The sequence below is a fragment of the Haemaphysalis longicornis genome, unplaced genomic scaffold (assembly GCF_048455015.1).
Source record: "Haemaphysalis longicornis isolate Haplotype H1 unplaced genomic scaffold, Haemaphysalis longicornis Haplotype H1 scaffold_1, whole genome shotgun sequence".
Lineage (NCBI taxonomy): Eukaryota > Metazoa > Arthropoda > Arachnida > Ixodida > Ixodidae > Haemaphysalis > Haemaphysalis longicornis.
Window position 1 is genome coordinate 21,040,819 of NW_027526203.1, and position 19,630 is coordinate 21,060,448.

Sequence of the window (19,630 nt, forward strand, 5' to 3'; positions counted from 1 at the left end):
GGATGCTCCGCCGAGCGGCCCGGGACAATGAGCACTATGGGCAACAAAATCTTGATCAGGGCTAGTTGGTTGAACATACTGAATAAATTTGAGGCGCTAAACAACGGGGACCAGAAGAAACACGTAGACACCGACAAGGAGCCACTTCAAACTGAACTTTAATTGCGAAAAACCCTGGAAAAAAATACACTGTTTTGACGTCATGCAAAAATGTCACACCAAAAACGTTTGCCAACCTACACGTGTCCATCCAAAAACTGGAGTTCTTTGAATGATAATGTAACCGATCGTGTACTGATGCACTTATCTCCCGCCTTGTGAACGAAGTACGCCTCCACAATTTCTCTTTCTTGCCTATCTCTCACCCATTTTAAAACGTGGCCTGTTTGAAGAGCGGAGTGCATTTAGTTCCCTGCTGAGTGCACCTTTTGCAGTGCTCAGCCATGTGGCCCCCTGCGTTGTTTTTTACAGCCCAACAATGCTCGCGCGCTCTGTCGTTGAAACATCTGCCTGTTTGGCCAATAGAACTCTTATTACAACTCATGGGAATCTCGTATACAACTCCCATGGTGCATTCCTTGTATAATTCACCGTGCTTCTTGGAGCACGATTGCCGCTTCCTTTCCTTCATCATAGGACAAACCTTCGCCAATTTGCAGGGTGCGCTAAACACCACATTGATTAGCGTGCCCTGCACGCTACGACATCAATGTCGTACCCTGCAGGTATCGGTTTCCTTGAGGCCTCGCTTCTAGGTGGCAACTCGCCTGATCATGTTGATGATTTGATTCATGCTGTGTTTGAGACGCTGCAAGGATACGTCACTCTTGGGGTTGGCCTGGAGATGTAGCCCCAGGATCTTGATGCTGGGGATTGGAGTGATTGTGTTGGCGTATCGTTTGGCGTGAGGGTGCACGACAAGCAGAGGCCACAGGCTTTAGCACATTGGCGTACTAGAAGTGAGATGCCATGCGTTGCTGTGAGCTTCCTTTAATTTCTGTAACTCTTAGCCCATGCGCAAGGCCCGCACAGGGCCGCTCCACGAGCCGTGGACGGACCGCAGTGGGGAGCGGAGGTCGCGTGACGGTATCATGTGGCATTCCGCGAGAATGCCGGGGTAAACCCGTAGATGTGCTTGGTGAGTGCACCACCTGGCTTTCCCGTGTCCGCATGGGCTCGTAGCTAAATCGGTAAGCCAAAGGGCTCTCACTTTGTTGGTCAATTAGCTCCGGGTTCGATTCCTGGCGGTGCCAGTAAATTCTTTTCTTTGTTCGCTGGAGTTTTCTGTTGACAACAATGGTCGTGAGGGAACCCTGGGGGGTAGCGGTAAAAGGCTTTGCTTTAAAAAACGTTTATTTATCTCAAAGAGAAAGGAGTAAGAGCGAAAGCGGTCAGCCTCCCAAGTCCGGGAGGCCGCGAGCCCACGCTGATTCCACTGCCCGGTTGACCAGAGCTTGTTGTTTCTCCGGAGCCGAGCTGGTCAGCGCAGACTCCCACTGCTCAGGTGATGTGTTGAGGAGGGGTTCAGGGCTTTCTGGGCAAGACTGCACCAAGTGGTAGGTAGTGAGAGGGAGGTTGCAAGTGCGGCAGTCGTGTTGGAAGAATGATGGAGAAATGTGGGAGAGAACCGTGTGGTTAAAGTAAGTATCGGTCTGTAGCCGGCGCCAGATATGTGACTGTTGGTTGCTGAGAGTAGGGTGGGGCGGGGGATAGATCCTTCTGGAGTGCAGGTAGTGGGATAGGATGGCATTGAATGTACGATAGAGGGGTGCTGTGGCAAAAATAAAAAAATAATCCATTGAGTCACCGCACACACTCTCCACTTATGTGGGCAACAACGGGCATTATATTACGCTATTTTTCCTCTTTCTTTAAACTTATGTCCACATTAAGAGGTTAATGCGTAACCATATTAGGCATTTGGTAATGTGAGTGAAACACATTTCTGGGCAAGCTAATTCATGTCGGGATTTGAAAATGAGATATTTGAATCTGACACACGAAATGTCCCACGACAGAACTCACAACTGCTTAATTTTACCGAGATATCCCCCCGAAATACTCTTGCGCATTCAGAGAAACGTATTTTAAATAATACGTAAAATTACCAATACAGTATAAGCAACCACTGTCAAGAAATGGCATTTATTTTCGAAAGGGTACCGGAAGAATTCGATGACACAGGCGCTTGCGGGTCTAGAATACGTCCCCGGTATTGTATGGGCGATAGCGCACGAGTCGTGTGCAGTGTAACTGTATTTGTTTGTTTCTTCTTTCTATAAGGGCACCGCGCAATTTTACAAGGGTGTGGCAAATGCACGGGTATGCGCGGGTCTTGTCTCTTCTTACCTGTTCCGTGTATTAAACTTTTATTAGATGCGACTGCATCTCATTCACTCGCCTTGTCCACGCAGCGTCGGCGTCGTTGTCGTCCGCCCCTCCCCCATTCTCCTCGCCGCGCGAGCTGCGCTCTCCGCCGCTCATCCCCTCTCCTCTCCGATGCCCCTCTCTCGGCCACACCCCTCCCCCTACACTATAAAAAAAATAAGTTAGCGGCGCCTGGTTTCGATCTCACGACCCTGTGGGCGGAACGCGAGGTGCATGGTGCTCTTCCCACTGTGCCACAAAACCGACACAGAATAAAGTCCTACGAACGCGCCTTATATCCTTGACTCATTCAAACTACGTCAAGAAGCTACTGATAGAACGCATGATGGGGCAATGATTAACACTTGCAATAAAAGAAAAGAAGCTCCCACTTACAGCAACAATGATGGAGTAAAGGTCCTTGCGACAGCGAAGCCCCAAGCATACCACTTGGAGAGATTGACCAAGATTGGCCAATAAAACATAATAATAATCATAAAACATAATAATCATACGCGTTCCCGACACGTTTCACGCGATTTCAGAATCAATCCAACGGAAACACCAAGTGAACCCCACGACCCACGATGCGTCGCATCTATACAGGGTTCCCCTCGCGGGGAGGTGGGCGCAATTTTTTCTTTAAATAACCTCCAAGCCACCCTCAAAACCACCCTTTGACGTTCCCGAAACGGCAGACGACCGCACTCATCAATGAAAAATTCCCCCGCATTTCCCCGAGGGGGAGAATGTGAAAGTGCGAATGCACGGTTGTCTGCCCGCTTGCGGCGCTTGCGCTCGGCCCCCGCAGCCCACCGCCTCGCCGCCTTCTCTTCCATCTCTTCCATCGGGTTTGTAGTATCACGTGTACACCACGCAGTTATCAAGCCGCTATAACGCCGCTGAGTCGCCAACGCACGCCGCTGACGACGTAGTTTGAATGCGTTACAGATATAAGGCGCGTTCTGACACCGATATCAGCGTCGCGCCCGTAGCTTGGTCGGTAGAGCGTCGCGCTGCGGCCGCAAAGTCCTCGGATCGAAACCTGGCGCCGGATGCTGTTTCTTTTATAATATAGAGGAGCACTGCGGACGCCGCCGACGCCGCCGCCGCCGCCGGCGGTGGATGGTTTGGGGTCGCTTATAAAGTGCATTGCACTTAAAAAGTGCAATGTGTCGAAGCAATGTTTAAAACACGTTCCACCACGGCGAATATGTTTCGTGGAATTAAACCAGCGCATTTAACCCGCAACGACCGCTGATTATTGTGTCTCTACAGGAAATGCGCAAGCAGAGGTAACTATGCTTTGTTTACTACCAGACAAGTACACATATCGATTGTTTTATCGTGTGCAGCACGAGTCTTGCGCTGCGCGTAACGTGGGCGAGCAGATGACGCGAGAGCTCCATCCACAATAGGAGCGGTTCGTCCCGCCGCCGCCAGGGGCCGACTGTGTTCGATCTCAGGGCGAATAGCGGGAGCTAGCGTTTTCTACCAACCCCGCTTTTAGTACTGCGTCAGCAAGGCTCCCCTAATAGCGTGCTGCTGCTCAGCTCAATCTCAGAATAGAGTTCCCCCATATTATAGCTCCCGCAGGGAGCTATATCTCCCTGCGGGAGCTTTATAGGAACTCTAGCTCAGAATAGGAACTCTATAGGATCTAGCTCAGAATAGGAATTCTATAGGTTTATAGGAACTCTAGCTCGCGAAACATATTTCGCGAGACCAGCGCCAGCCGCGCGCGGCCCGCACGCCACATAGTACCGGCACGGCTAAGGTGGCTAGAATGGGAAGAGTAAAAGAACGTGCGCTTTCTGGAAGAGTAAAAGAACGAATACTTATCTCTAAAAAATTGTTGTCAGCCCATTTCATTACACCTGTGAAATGTAATTTTACGGGCCCAGTTCGCATTGCAGTTTCAAAAGCGTTTGCGCATTACGTGAAGTGGTTCTATTAAAAAAAACTTGGGGTTGTATAATATGCACTCACACCACCCGCTACACGGGCACCATGCATTTCGCCTTCCTCGGAATACAGCAGCCGTCTTCCAGATCGGCACTACCGTAGAGCCTGCGAACTGTCATTAACTGAAGACGTCTCGACGGACACTGCAGCGCTTTCTGCTACCCGGCCGTAACAAACCGGCAGCCCGCACGCAGTTTTCCCGCTCACATCAGAAATTATAGTTGACATTAAAACAACAAATCTGGTCTCGTCGTGAAATCGTTTATTTACAATGAAAAAAAAAACGGTTTATTTGCGGGTGAAGAAGATGCACACTATATTTGGAGGTGGTGAAGAAACTAAAAAAAAAGCATTTCCCGGTGAAAAGAAAACAGAAAGTATTTTTGCTGAAAATAAAGTATTATTACTATTATTATTATTATTATTATTATTATTATTCAGAGGGGAACGACTATTTGCAGGTGAAGAAAAAAATTTTTAGAGTGAAGAAACAAAAAGAAGTTAGAAGTAGGGAAAAAACTAGGAAAACAAACTACCAACAGGTGATGAAAAAATAAAAAGTACTTACAGGGGAAGAGGAAACAAAGTTTATTTACAGGTGAAAAATAAAAAGTATTAACAGCGAGCTGTTGTACAAGCCGTAAGTTCACCGTTGCAGGAAAAATATGCAAAGAAAATGCCGAGCCCTCGTGAGCGCGTGCCTCGCGGCGACCACTGAGCGGCTTCGGTACGCGCGGTGGCTTTTATTTATTTATTTATTTGATAATACTGTTGACCCTCTAGTGAGGGTCGTTACAGGGAGGGAACAAACACTGCAATAACACACAGTGATGAACAAAACACTGCAAAATACTGCAAGAGAACAAAACACGGAAACAAAATACGGCAAGGGAACAAAACGGTGAACTAAAATGCTCTTAGCGCACAGTCATGAACAGATTTCGGATGACGCACTATTTCTAAAAAACATATCTACAGCTAATTCAAATTGATGTACACCCGAGCACTCCACAACATCGTTTGGTAGTTTATTCCACATTTCAATGACATCCGGAAAAAAAGAATACCGATACACGTCAGTGTGCGTAATAACAGTTCGAATCGCTCTGCTGTGATTTTTTCGCGAACTATGTTTTGAAGGCGCTTTCACATACTGTTCCTTATCTAGTTTTAATGATCCATGCAATATCTGGAAAAGAAATTTCAGCCGTTGTTTCATTCTTCTGCTTTCCAGAAGTTCCAACCCGCACTGCTGAAGCATATCTGTAACTGAATCTGTGCGGCGATACCTAGAACATATAAAACGTGCTGCGATTCGCTGTATTTTTTCTACCTTCTTTTTTAAACCCTTTTGGTGTGGGCTCCATACAACATTTGCATATTCTAAAACGGGCCGTATGAAAGTCTTGTAGGCAACTAACTTAATTTCTTTAGTCGCGTTTGGTAGCTTCCGCCTAAGAAAGCAAAGCTTTTGATATGCTTTGGTGTAGGTATTATGCACATGAATGCGCCAATCGAGATTATGCGTCGCTGTCACCCCTAAATACCGGGAGCTCTGTACCTCGGTCAAGGCATATTCCCCTATATTATATTCAAATCTTAGAACATCCCGCTTTCTTGTTACATGCGTATATGTTGTTTTTTTATAATTGATTTCCATGCCCCACCGTTGACACCATAGATTTAATGCTTGCAGGCATTTGTTGAGTTCAATTTGATCGTTGGGGCATAGTACACGAGAATAAATCAAACAATCGTCCGCAAAAAGTTTCATCTTAACAGGTGCGTTGACAATGGCAGGAATATCATTTATGTACATTAGGAACAATAACGGTCCTAAAACGGAGCCTTGAGGCACTCCAGACAGAACTTCGCATTTTTCTGATACGCTTGTTCCAATTTTGACTCTCTGAAAACGATTTCGTAAGTACTGCTCGATCCACGAAACAATACCCTCACTAATTCCTAGCCTTCGCAATTTGTAGAGCAGAGTATGATGCGGAACCTTGTCGAATGCCTTCGCAAAGTCTATACACACAACGTCTACCTGTTTGCATTCATCTATAGCCTCGCAAAGGTCATGGACAGTTTCGATTAATTGAGTGACTGTCGAAAGGCCAGATCGGAAGCCGTGCTGGAATTGACATAGCAAATCGTTTTTTTCTAAGAAGTTAAGAATATGTTTGGCTATCATATGCTCTAATACTTTACAACACACCGATGTTAGCGAGACGGGTCTGTAGTTTGTAACGGACAGTTTAATTCCACCTTTATGTATCGGAACAACGTTCGCGTCGCGCCAGTCCTGAGGTACTGAATTATCCCTTAATGATTTTTCAAACAAAAGCTGCAGGTAATAGGACATCCACTCAGCGTACCGTTGAAGGAATGCTGTGGGTATTTCGTCTGGGCCACATGATTTCTTTGGGTCCAACTTTAACAATTCTTCAAACACACCCTCCCTCCTAATTTTCAGGTCTTCCATTGGGTGCTGTATTGAATAGACTAGGCTTTCGCTCTTATTGTCACCGCTATACTTTGTGAAAACTGATTGGAAGAAACGATTAAATAGGTTCGCGATATCTTTTTTTTCTGTCAGCACTACTTCGCCATCCATTATCTGTTCGATTGCGTCCTTCTTATCTGTAAAGTATCGCCAGAATTTTTGTGGTGAGCATTTGAGGAAATCTGTGAGCGTTTTATTAAAAAACGTTTTCTTCGATTTTACTAAGGCGGATTTCAGACTTTTTTTAGTTAGTGAAATTTCCGTAGGGTTGTTCTTCCTTTTTCGTAATCTTTTTAGCTTGCGCTTGAGGTGAATTATGTCTCTAGTTATCCAAGGATTTTTCTGTTTTGATTTCTTCGTTCGTGTGGGAACAAATTTGTCAATGCAATGTTTTATAATACCTTTAAGACGCTGCCATAGTTCTTCTACACTTTCGTGGTGGGATGCCATTTGAAATTCGTCTAATCTGCTCTCCAAAACGTCTAGGATGGACGTGTCATCCGCACGGCCATAATCTTTAACATGTACCAATTCATATGGTTTTCCAGAGGCCCTTACGCTCACCGGTATATTCAAGCAGACCATCTTGTGATCAGATAAACCTTCGTCAATTGATACAGTGTAATCCGCCACTCCACCAGATATGAAAATCAAGTCCAACACTGACTGCGACTTTGCGGTGACCCTTGTAAATTCTTTAACTATTTGGTTAAGATTATACGAAAACATAATCTGCATCAGTTTATTCGTACTATTTACTTCAACTTGACCCGTTGATAGATTTTCCCAAATAATATGTGGCAAATTAAAGTCACCAGCCATAATTAGCCTTGTATTTTCATTTACATGCGAGTTTAGAAAACAATTCAAGTCATCCAAAAATTTTGCTGAAGTGGAGGGTGGCCTATATACAGTCCCTATCAAATACACCTTGTTTGCGTAGGTAATCCGGCACCATACCATTTCGGGTAGAGTGCAGTGCAAAGGCATGGTACTTATAGTTCTTTTCACAATGATAGCCACTCCCCCACCTCTAGTATCTCTGTCCCATCTAAACACTTTGTAAGTGGGTGGAAAAATGCTACTGTCACTAATTTCATTATGCAACCACGTCTCAGTTAAGAGCAATACATCTGGGTTTTGAGAAATTAATAAATGTTCCAGATCAGTTGTTTTGTTAGCTATACTGCGTGCGTTCAAAAGTATGATTCTTAGCTATGGCTGCGACGAATCGCTTTCCGTGCCAGAATTCTGGCCTGAAGTAGGCGGGCGTTGCTGGTTCTGGCTGGCAGATTTACCCTTTCGCCCCTTTGGACGAGTCTTATCTTGTTCCGTCCGGAACAGGCAACGTTCATTTTTTTCTTGATCCCAGACGTAGATGCGATTGCCGATCTTGAGTTTATCGTGTAGCAGTTTTACTTTGCCACCGGCTGCTCTTTCAGATGCACTGCTTTGCCAAAGTTTTTTTCTAACTTCCACAGTATCTTTTGCGTAGTCTCTACTTATGCTTATCAAACTTCCTTTCAGCTTGCCACAATTCTGCAACACACGCTCTCTTTCTCGCGAGTCGTAAAAGTGCATGATTACCGGCCTATTACCCCCCGTTTTTTTCTTGCCAAGACGATGAATTTTGTCGATCGTGTTCACTTGCACTCCCAAGGTTTCTTTAAAAATATTCTCGATTACAGCTTTTTTCAGGTCGTCGTCTGATTCGTCCTTGTCTTCCTCGATACCATAAAGCAAAAGATTATTGGATCGGCTTCTGTTTTCATATTCTACCAACTTCTCTGCCTGTTGCCGTACAAGCGATTCTAAATTTCGTACTCTAACACTCGTGTCTTGAATAACGTCGAGCACGGCGTTCATTTTTTCACATGTAGCATTCACCTCGGTCATATCGGCTCTAAGTGCGTCTATTTTAGCTTCTGATGTAGCCTGGTTATCAAGAATTTGTTTCAACATTTCCTGCGTCGAGGGACCAGGATTTTCCTCAACATCTCCCGACAGCAGCAGTGACATCACCAAAGACCACGAATCAACAACACAAGTCAAGTAAGTGTGAGGGCGCGGCAGGACTAACAAGAAACGGTTGTCACTTCTATAAGTTGCAACATTCGGCATGTAACGAACCTGCAACAGCAGTAGTGCCGGCTTAGACATGTTGTCGCCAGGCCAGGTGCCGCGCCCTCTGAAGCTGCCCGCGCCGCTTGGCTCCTTTTGTAGTCGATCCACTGGTGACGTCACCGTCCGCGCCGAAAGAAGATCCACGGGCAGTTGATCACCAGCCGCGATGTCTTGATAAGGCTCGAAGAAAAGCGGTGCTTCGTCCGTACTGCAGGTCGATGCGGCGTTGAAAATCCAGGGCAAAACCTGCAACAGCAGTAGTGCCGGCTTAGACATGTTGTCGCCAGGCCAGGTGCCGCGCCCATAGAGAAAGAAATACTGGTAAGAGTGGACACTCCCATAGAGCCCTGCGGCCGAATGACTGTACTGTAGTGTAGCGCACCGAGCGGACGGAGAGCCAAACTACTAACCATACTTTCGTTCACTTTCGGTTTCGGTTTCGCGGACACCGATTTTGGCGGGTAGTTTGAAGGACTGGAAAGCGCTGCTCACGGCGACGGGCATCGGTACAGTATTCGGACGCTTTCATGCAATAATTAGTGTTTATTTGAATAAATCATTCTCAGGCTTAATGCCCGTATGCTTTTACAAAAAAAAAAACCTTTTTCTGAAAACGTGAAATTGCAATTTACAGTACCACTCACACTTGGTTAAGAATTCTGTCGCGTGTTCAAATGTTGCCAAGACACATAAAAGAGACGCATCATAAATGAAGAAATATTTATTGCATGGCACTAAACGGAACAAGTTCAAATTGTCATCATTCTTTGCAACACACATATAATAATAAACAGTGAGTAATACACAACAGAGACAATACACAGTAGTGACAGGAAAATACGTTTCCAGGAATGAAAAAAAAAATGCACAAGTAAAGGTATCACAACCACACAAAGGATTTTTTCTCCACGGTAATTGAAAATGCAGAAAACCCAGAAACTCAGCCATCCACAGGTTTACTTGTATCTACGACACCCTCAGACTCTGTGCGCTGTTGCAGTCATACAAAAATATCAACCATAACATAATCTAGACACTCGGATACTTGCAACTGTTTACAACCACTATCTCCGCAGATAATTTTCTTAGTCTGGCAATTTCTCCAGTTAGAATGTGAAAGAAGGGAAAAACTTTGGCTTTGATGGCCTTGCTTATTTGATGAACGCTAATGAGATCTATTGCCTCGGGGCAACTCCAAATCAGTAGCAGGAATTGAACAGAAATCCCATTTATGTGGAGATGCACACGCAAAAGGTTAAGAGGAAAAAAATCAACTTCCTATTGGTTCCTTGCAAGGGTGCATTTTCCCAAGAAGCCGGGTTACCTTCCGAAAGCGTTGCCTTCCCAGTAAAGGCAAAGGGCCAGGCGGGGATATTTTAGGTACGTGCACGTAGTCAACCGACAGGTTCCAGGCTCGATTAAGGCACACAAATTCATGCCTTCCGCTGTCAATACGAACAGTCTAATATAAAAAACAGGGAAGCAGTATATGCTTCTCGTGTATGAGACAATGGTGGCACATTACAGAATCCCATAAGCATTTGACAACGTAGGTCCCAACATGGTTCTCTTCATCTAGGCCAGTCCGACAACAGGCAGCACGTATGGTGACAAACGACATTTAGCATGACCTCTTACCCTGGCAGTCTTCATAATGTAAAAGGGTTTTTGTGAATGTACTGTTTTCACAATATTACAACTAGCAGCAACAATAACTTGCGAGTGGAGTTTGGAGACTGTATACGCTGTTAGTGGTTTTAATGATATGAGGCATGCCAGTGATAAAAAACCGTTTGTTCCTTGAGTCAACGATAGTCTTTTCAGTGGTCACGCCTTATTGAGTGCCGAGACTTGCGTTAGATTTTAGGTGCTATTGGCAAGGTTCAGTAGATGGAATACAGTTGCGGTATCCATCAGAAGCATCAATAAGGTAGCAAGAAGCATTGCAGGCAGTCATCAATACAACTGAATAACTCTGGGAGAACAGTTGGCACGGCCACTTTTGTGAGTCCTGTGAGGGCAGGATCCATGAAGTGCTTGAACCATGTTTGGTATGACGAATGCAGCTGGCTGGTTGGCTCTGTCTTGAGGGCACCTGTAGACCTGCACAGGTGATAGGTGATATAGTAGACAAACTGCTTGCAATGACAGATGATATGCGAATAGTCTGTAAATTTCACTGCAACTAGTATTCAAGTATTGCCTCCAGTGCATGCCACCTATTTAAAACACAAGTTCTCTTATTCTATTCAGCAATCATGCGGTCAAGCTATTAGCAACACTTAAAATATGGGTCTTTGTAATTTCGCAACACTGGTTGCAATGCAATGCAATTCACCTATTGTTTGGGTTAACAAGAATGATAACGCTGCTCACATAGCCTGAATCCCTTTGTCTTTTTTTGTAAAATCAGGACGAAGAGCGAGAGCGAGCTGAACGTTAAACAAACCTGTTGCCCCACGGGCTCGCGAAAGAAACGCATCCCGAGAACGGGCACCTGGCGAAAGTATATTTGGGCGCTGTGTGGGCACCATGGCAAGCAGCAGTGAGCGTCGTACTGAGTACTACTGACCGCTAAAGGCCATGCCTTAAAAAGATATGACAAGAAACACACAGTTCCGACTGAATAGGTGAAATCTGCGCAATACGTGTTTAATGAAACTAGCCAAAATATGACCTGAAAAAAGAGAGCAAACGCTTGAAGAAACGGCAAGTGTGGAACAGTTGTATGCAATGCCTGCGATACCGGAATTGATATACGATGTAGAAAGAAGACCAAATTTGAAGGTTTCAATGCACTGCGCGCTCACCCCGCCTCGAGCAAAGCTGTTATCTGCCGACGAAAGACGCGTTTTTACCGTACCTGGCGCGCCAAAGCGAAGCGACGAGCGCGCGTTATCGGCGTCGGCGAGCGGGTTCGCTTTGTACGCAGGCAGCTTGGTATGCACCCATGTGTAAAACTTACGATGAGTGTACGGCTGCTGGTTATGCCCAGATAAGCCAAATTAATGCAGATACGGCTACTTCGCCGTGTACGTTAGCCCGGACGGCTTTGCAGCGCATCACGGCCATAATAGCAGTAACAGTTGGCCAAGCTAGCAATGGCTAGCTAGTATAATACAACGCAGCCTGCGGCTCACGTAATTCAGTGCAGCGACAGCGCACAACGCCTGCTTCGCCTACGGACCGCCGGCCGGCCGGCCACTTCCGCAACTCACAGCCGTCGTTCGCGGCACGTAAAACGCTACGTGCGACGACGGGCGCGTACCGCTGGCATCCCTCAGCGCTAGATAAAACGGCACAACCAGCCTAAAATACCATTACGTCCAGCTAAAAAATGGTGTCTTACGCCTTTCCGGGGCGTTTCCAAAGCGCTTATCTTAAAGACGCAGCACTAGCTATGCCTGATTCCCTGAGGTTACGCAGTGCTCGCAGCGTTTGCAGTACAAGGAAACGTAAATATGATACGCCACACCAGCACTTTAAAAAAGAAAGTCTCACCTTTCGTTCAGGATGCAAAACCGATGTCGCAAATAAAGCGCTAGGCGTTTCCTTCTCAACAACAGAGGTTAGCACGAGGCTGCAGAAACGCACGTGCAAACGCTGCCGAAAGACCCAAATGGCGGCTTGCGCTTGCGGCTTGGCCAGGCTTGGCGCAAAGAAGCCAAAAAAATTTACATGACAGCCATTCAACTTATTACACAAATAAAAATGTGAAGTCTAATGTGCAACAAAATTTTAAAAGTATAATATTGTGTGTTAACTTAATTTTAAATATATAGTTTTTAACAACTTGCGCCGACTGCCGGACGGCGCACGAATCAGTCCACTCGGCCGCGATAAGCCCGTGTGTCCACTCTTCTAATTTTTTATTTCTCTATGCCGCGCCCTCTGAAGCTGCCCGCGCCGCTTGGCTCCTTTTGTAGTCGATCCACTGGTGACGTCACCGTCCGCGCCGAAAGAAGATCCACGGGCAGTTGATCACCAGCCGCGATGTCTTGATAAGGCTCGAAGAAAAGCGGTGCTTCGTCCGTACTGCAGGTCGATGCGGCGTTGAAAATCCAGGGCAAAACCTGCAACAGCAGTAGTGCCGGCTTAGACGTGTTGTCGCCAGGCCAGGTGCCGCGCCCTTTTTAATAATCATAATAAAAAAACAGCGCTGTCGTCAAGCGCAACCGCCCTTGTAAAAATAGATAAAAACTTTATCCCAATGTCAAACTTAAAATACCCTGTTGGGAGCGGTCACGGGACCGCCGCTTAAGCCATAATGGATAATTGGACAGATGGATTGGAGTGTGCCCCTCCTTCCCGAGACGACTTGCAGATCCCGCCACCGCTGCATGAGAAGAGCATAGTGGAAGTCTGCAATGCTGAGGATGACTTTGAATCGATTACTCGCGGCGAAGAAGACGACTTCTTCAATGCATATGACGACGATTTACTAGCTCCGCAACTATGCAAATAAACAATGATAATGAAACTTAACTATTGGTCCTGCAATGTCCACCCACAAGAGCTTCGCCATTCAAGTACTGCGCGTAAATGCAAGCTTCCCTTAATTTTTTTACAGCTGAAGAATTAAAAAAATTCCCCCGCATTTCCCCGAGGGGGAGAATGTGAAAGTGCGAATGCACGGTTGTCGGCCCGCTTGCGGCGCTTGCGCTCGGCCCCCGCAGCCCACCGCCTCGCCGCCTTCTCTTCCATCTCTTCCATCGGGTTTGTAGTATCACGTGTACACCACGCAGTTATCAAGCCGCTATAACACCGCTGAGTCGCCAACGCACGCCGCTGACGACGTAGTTTGAATGCGTTAAAGATATAAGGCGCGTTACTCACACTGATATCAGCGTGGCTTCCGTGGCTTAGTCGGTAGCGCGTCGCGCTGCGGCCGCAAAGTCCTCGGATCGAAACCTGGCGCCGGATGCTGTTTCTTTTTTAAATATAGAGGAGCACTGCGGACGCCGCCGACGCCGCCGCCGCCGCCGCCGCCGCCGGCGGTGGATGGTTTGGGGTCGCTTATAAAGTGCATTCGCACTTAAAAAAAACAAGAATTTGTGAAATTCAGCCTACATCACGAAAGGCTTCACTGCATTGAGTTTCTTCTAATTACCTTGATGGTTCACACCTTAAGTATAACGTGTATCCTCGTAATGCAATAAAACCGCACAACAGTTGCCGTCAGGGCAGCAGAATGCCCTGGGCAGGCAATCTGCGGCACATCACCCGTTGACAAGCGAATTTTTGCCCCCGCTTTAGCATGCAAACGTGTTACGCTGAATGCGCGAGTTAGCTTGTTTTCTCCGTTTGCTCCGTCTTCTTGGCTGTCGACTGCATCGCGCCAAGAATGGGAGAACGACGCGAGACGGTCCACAACGCACGACGAAGCTGGCCGCGGCAAGGGCAGGGCGAGCGCGGGCAGGACGGCGCGGCCGGCTGCGGATACCGCGCCTCGACGGTCAGCGCCACATTTTCCCTGGTGTCATCCGTGCGCAAGGGTGTCATCGCCCGGCATGCTCTTTGTGACCTCACGCCCGGCAGATATTTACGTTTTGTCTGCAAGCTGGACTGCAGAGAATATATTAAAATTCCGGACAAACAGAAACAATGTTTTTGTGACGGCGCTTGTTATTTATGAGTGCCAACACTTCTCAATGTTTCAGACATAACCAACTTTGTTGTAGGTTTTTCCTCGTGCACTAAATGGAACACCCCAATTCGATTAATCTCACGGCACATATGAAGTGATTACACGTTGTTTAGTTATGAAGTACTACTACTATCACAGCTATGTCGGCCTTTTTTTATTTTTACAATATATATATATATATATATATATATATATATATATATATATATATATATATATATATATATATATATATATATATATATATATATATATATATATGGGAAATGAGGGGCTCCGTGAAATAAGACAGAAAATAAGGGTTGGCAGTCAAGAAAACCTCGGAAAGCAAAGGGGAGGTTGTGGTGAGTCATAGAAAGAGAGGAAGAATTTTTTTCTCCGTTTTCACCACTTTCTTTTCGACTCAAAAAATTCTTCCTCTCTTTCTATGACTCACCACAACCTCCCCTTTGCTTTCCGAGGTTTTCTTGACTGCCAACCCTTATTTTCTGTCTATATATATATATATATATATATTGCCGCGAACCATACATTGGGTTTGTTTATTTGTGTTTTGCTTTTACCGCCCGGCTGCGCCGGTCTGCGTTATCTCTGCGCCAAGGGAAGCGCGTGTTCCAATCTTTCTTTCTGTGCCACATGTGTTATCTGTTGTGATAGGGAGAGCATTCCGATCTAACGTGAACAGCCCAGAATAATCTTCTTGGATGTACTATGTTCTCGATGCAAATCGACGTTTCGAGAACCACGCGCGCCGAAAGATAAAAAGCCTGCAGTGCGGACGCCGGGGCATTCGACTCGACGCCACTCGCCTGTGCAAGTCACTTTGTTGACCGCTGCTTCGCCGCCTCTGTATTCTTTTGAGTTGTTAGGGGAGCACAAGTTCGCTCCAATAAACGTGTTTCTCATTTCAAGACAACTGCATCGTCCTTGTCTTCGTGACATCTGGTGGAGGTGCTGGGTACGCACCCTTCATGCCCACTACAACCTCGAAAAGCCGCCAAGCCAGTCCAACAAGAGCCAGCCCCCGCCTGCAAGATTTACCGCCCGAGTTCGGTTTGATGCCAGAAGGGCCCAAGAAAAGGAACGCTGCAACCAACACCATGGTGCAAGAAACAACGTCGCCAATCGTCCTGCAGCAGCCCCGGGAACCGCCATCGTTCCGAGGAGCCCCCGCAGAAGACCCAGAAGAATGGTTGGAGAAACTGGAGCGCGTCCGGAAATTCAACAGGTGGGACGACGCAGAAACGTTCCGGCACGTTTTCTTTTATTTGGAAGATTCGGCTCGCACTTGGTTCGAGAACCACGAGAGCTCCTTGACAAACTGGGCTCATTTCAAAAGCGAGTTTACTAAGACCTTCACTACCGTCGTGCGGAAAGAAAGAGCCGCCCTTTTGTTGGAAACGCGCACGCAACACCCCAACGAAGGTGTCGTGATCTTCGTTGAGGAGATGAAGCAGCTATTTCGCCGCGCGGACCCCGAAATGACGGAAGAAAAGAAGTTGCGCTTCTTAATGCGCGGAGTGAAGGAGGAACTGTTTGCTGGACTTGTCCGAAATCCGCCCAAAACCGTCGCCGAATTCGTGACCGAAGCCAGCACCATTGAGAAAGCCCTCGAAATGCGTGCTAAGCAGTATGACCGCAACTTTGTTGGCGCGGCCAATGCGAACGACTTTGGCAGCACGCGGATCCCGGCCGACAGCCTACGCGAGACTATCCGCGCAATTGTGAGAGAGGAGCTGCGGAAACTTCTCCCAACGCCGCCGCAGCCCCAAGTCGCTTCCCTCACCGACGTGATTAGAGAAGAAGTGCAACAAGCGTTGGGAACTTCTACGCCATCCGAGGTACCCCGAGAGCCACAAGCTATGACATACTCCGCGGCTGTTCGTCGACCCCGCCCTGCTCCAACACGCCGTCAAGAGGCTCCGCCGTACCGCCGCCCCCTGTCACCCGCCCGACCCCCGGTAGCCCGAAACCAGACGCCGAGGAAGACGGACGTATGGCGAACTCCCGATAACCGTCCTCTGTGCTACCACTGCGGAGAGGCCGACCACATTTACCGTCGCTGCCCATACAAGAGACTCGGACTGCGTGGTTTCTCCGTCGACGCACCTCGCCCTCTCCCTGGCCAACGACCACGTGAGATCGACGAGTATCTATCTGAAACCAGCCGTGGCCCAGCGCGTTTCAACCGTTCGCCGTCGCCCTACCCCTACCAATCGCCGAACCGCCGTAGCAACGCTGACTTCGCCCGTGGAAGGTCCCCCAGCCCACGCGGGGGAAACTAAAGGCGGCAACTTCTGGAGGTGAAGTTGCTCTACGGCGAAAAACTAGAAACCCTCCAACGACGCAAGGACGCGCTGAAGACAATGATTCACGACATGCCCTCATCCCGACGACCCGACCTAACCCTGACGAGACTCCCGAACACGACGACAGCTACACGGCGCGACGCGTACCCGACCTGACCGAGACGTCCGTTGAGAAGACGACGACAACGACGATGCACAGTGCCCGACCATCAACACGTACAAGCAGAGATACGACGCCCCGACGAACCCGGAACTCGAGGACGACTGCATCTGACGTCAAGGTGTCCATCGACGGCTTTGACGTAGTCGCCCTCGTAGACACGGGAGCTGACTATTCGGTAATGAGCGGACCATTTGCGTCTAAACTGAAGAAAGTTATGACCAGATGGGACGGTCCGCACATACGCACAGCAGGAGGCCACCTCGTGACGCCAAGTGGAACGTGCACATCGCGCGTCACCATAGACGGCACAACGTACCCTGCGGCGTTCGTCGTTCTGCCTAACTGCTCCCGCGACGTGATTCTCGGAATGGACTTTTTGATGGACAACGGCGCAATAATTGATCTGCAGACCAAGTCGATAACATTTTCCTCCAATCACTCCATGACGCCGCAGCCGAACCCCGATCACCGTGCTGCTGTCAGGATCGCCGACGATCACATCACCCTGCCACCCCGCGCAAGCTTGATGATCGCCGTCTACTGTGAGGATGCTGCTTCTGACATCGACGCTATCGTAGAGAGTGATCGAAGGTTGCTTCTCGACCGCGGTGTCTCCGTCGCAAGAGGCATTGCGCACTTTAAGCAACGCCAATCTCACGTTTTGGTCACTAATTTCACCGAAGAGTACCAGCATTTAAACAAGGGCGCGGCAATTGCATTCCTCGAAGAAACGCAAGAAGCAAGTGACGTGATCGCGGTCGCCGACTTTGAACGCACACCCGTAGAAACCTTCAAGCTCCCGCAGCCCTTCGACGTGAATCCGGCGCTACCGCAAAAACAACGAAACAAATTATTGGCTTTGCTGCGTCGCTATAGCGAATGTTTTTCGTCGAGCGCAAAACTACGTCAGACCCCTCTAGCGAAGCACCGAATAATAACCGAAGATGGAGCCCGACCTACCCGACAGTCACCGTACCGCGTCTCTTCACACGAACGGGAAGCCATCCGGACTCAAGTCGACGACATGCTGAGCGATGACATTATACAGCCATCGAAAAGCCCCTGGGCTGCGCCCGTCGTACTCGTAAAGAAAAAAGACGGCACATTAAGGTTTTGCGTTGACTACCGGCGACTGAACAAAATCACGAAAAAGGACGTGTACCCCCTCCCCCGAATCGACGACGCCCTCGACCACCTCTGCCACGCGAAGTACTTCTCATCGATGGACCTGAAGACCGGCTACTGGCAAATTGAAGTGGACGAGAGAGACCGAGAGAAGACTGCATTTATAACCCCAGACGGCCTATACGAGTTCAAGGTGATGCCGTTTGGGCTGTGCACAGCACCAGCGACGTTTCAAAGAGTCATGGACACTGTGCTAGCTGGCCTTAAGTGGCACACCTGCCTCGTATACCTCGACGACGTAGTGGTATTCGCCCGGACTTTCGACGAACACCTTGCAAGGTTGGAGTCTGTACTCGAGGCCATTCGTACGTCGGGGTTGACGCTGAAGCCTGAAAAGTGCCGTTTCGCATACGGGGAACTCAAGTTCTTGGGCCACGTCGTCAACGCCGCGGGAGTCCTACCTGACCCGGCAAAAACTTCAGCCATTGCGAACTTCCCAAGGCCGAAAGACAAGAAGGGCGTGCGGAGATTTCTCGGGCTGTGCGCATACTACCGGCGCTTCGTCGCAAACTTCGCACGCATTGCAGAGCCACTCACGCGCTTGACGAAAGACAGCACCCCTTTCAGCTGGAAAAACGACCAAGAAACAGCATTCTGCGAGCTGCAAAAACGCCTGCAAAGCCCGCCCGTGCTCGCTCATTTCGACGAAAATGCCGAAACGGAAATGCACACGGACGCCAGTGATATAGGCTTGGGTGCCGTCCTTGTCCAAAAGCAAAGCGGCTGCGAAAAGGTAATCGCCTATGCCAGCCGTGGTCTGTCGAAGGAGGAGAAAAACTATTCTGCCTCTGAGAAAGAGTGCCTGGCTATTATATGGGCGATTTCAAAATTTCGCCCATACGTGTATGGAAGGCCATTCAAGGTTGTAACAGACCACCATGCGCTGTGTTGGCTCGCCAATTTGAAGGACCCCTCTGGCCGTCTTGGGCGGTGGAGCTTGCGCCTGCAGGAGTTCGACGTTACAGTCGTTTATAAATCCGGCAGGAAACACTCCGACGCCGACTGCCTGTCCCGCGCCCCCGTCGACCCACCACCACAAGACTCTGATGAAGACAGCGCGTTCTTCGGGATCGTGACGGAGAGCGACCTAGCCGCCCAGCAGCGTGCCGACCCCGACTTACGCGTCATAATCCAGTACCTCGAGGGATGCAACGTTGCCGTTCCTAGGACCTTCAAACGCAGCTTACCAGCATTCAGCCTGAGAAACTCCGTCCTCGTGAAGAAGAATTTCAGCCCCGGAACAAGAGCGAATTACCTTCTCGTCATCCCCGCGGACCTTCGTGACGAAATTTTGGAAGCGTGCCACGACGACCCGTCTTCCGGACATCTCGGCACAGCCCGCACTATTGGAAAAATCAAGGCGA

At 48.3% G+C, this 19,630-nt stretch overlaps 1 protein-coding gene and 1 long non-coding RNA gene across 2 annotated transcripts; both read right to left on the minus strand.

Annotated features, from left to right (window-relative positions):
- Positions 1 to 7,643: 7,643 nt before the first annotated feature.
- LOC144175483 (uncharacterized) lies at positions 7,644 to 9,254 on the minus strand. The gene has a single exon (XM_077704567.1). It carries the CDS (start codon positions 9,236 to 9,238, stop codon positions 8,054 to 8,056), a length of 1,185 nt encoding a protein of 394 aa, XP_077560693.1. The 5' UTR covers positions 9,239 to 9,254; the 3' UTR covers positions 7,644 to 8,053.
- Positions 9,255 to 9,668: 414 nt separating this feature from the next.
- LOC144175492 (uncharacterized) lies at positions 9,669 to 12,763 on the minus strand. Its single transcript, XR_013323644.1, has 2 exons — positions 12,464 to 12,763; positions 9,669 to 11,065 (listed from the first exon to the last, which is right to left on the minus strand). It is a non-coding gene; the product is annotated as an uncharacterized LOC144175492 (long non-coding RNA).
- Between the last annotated feature and the right edge of the window lie 6,867 nt (positions 12,764 to 19,630).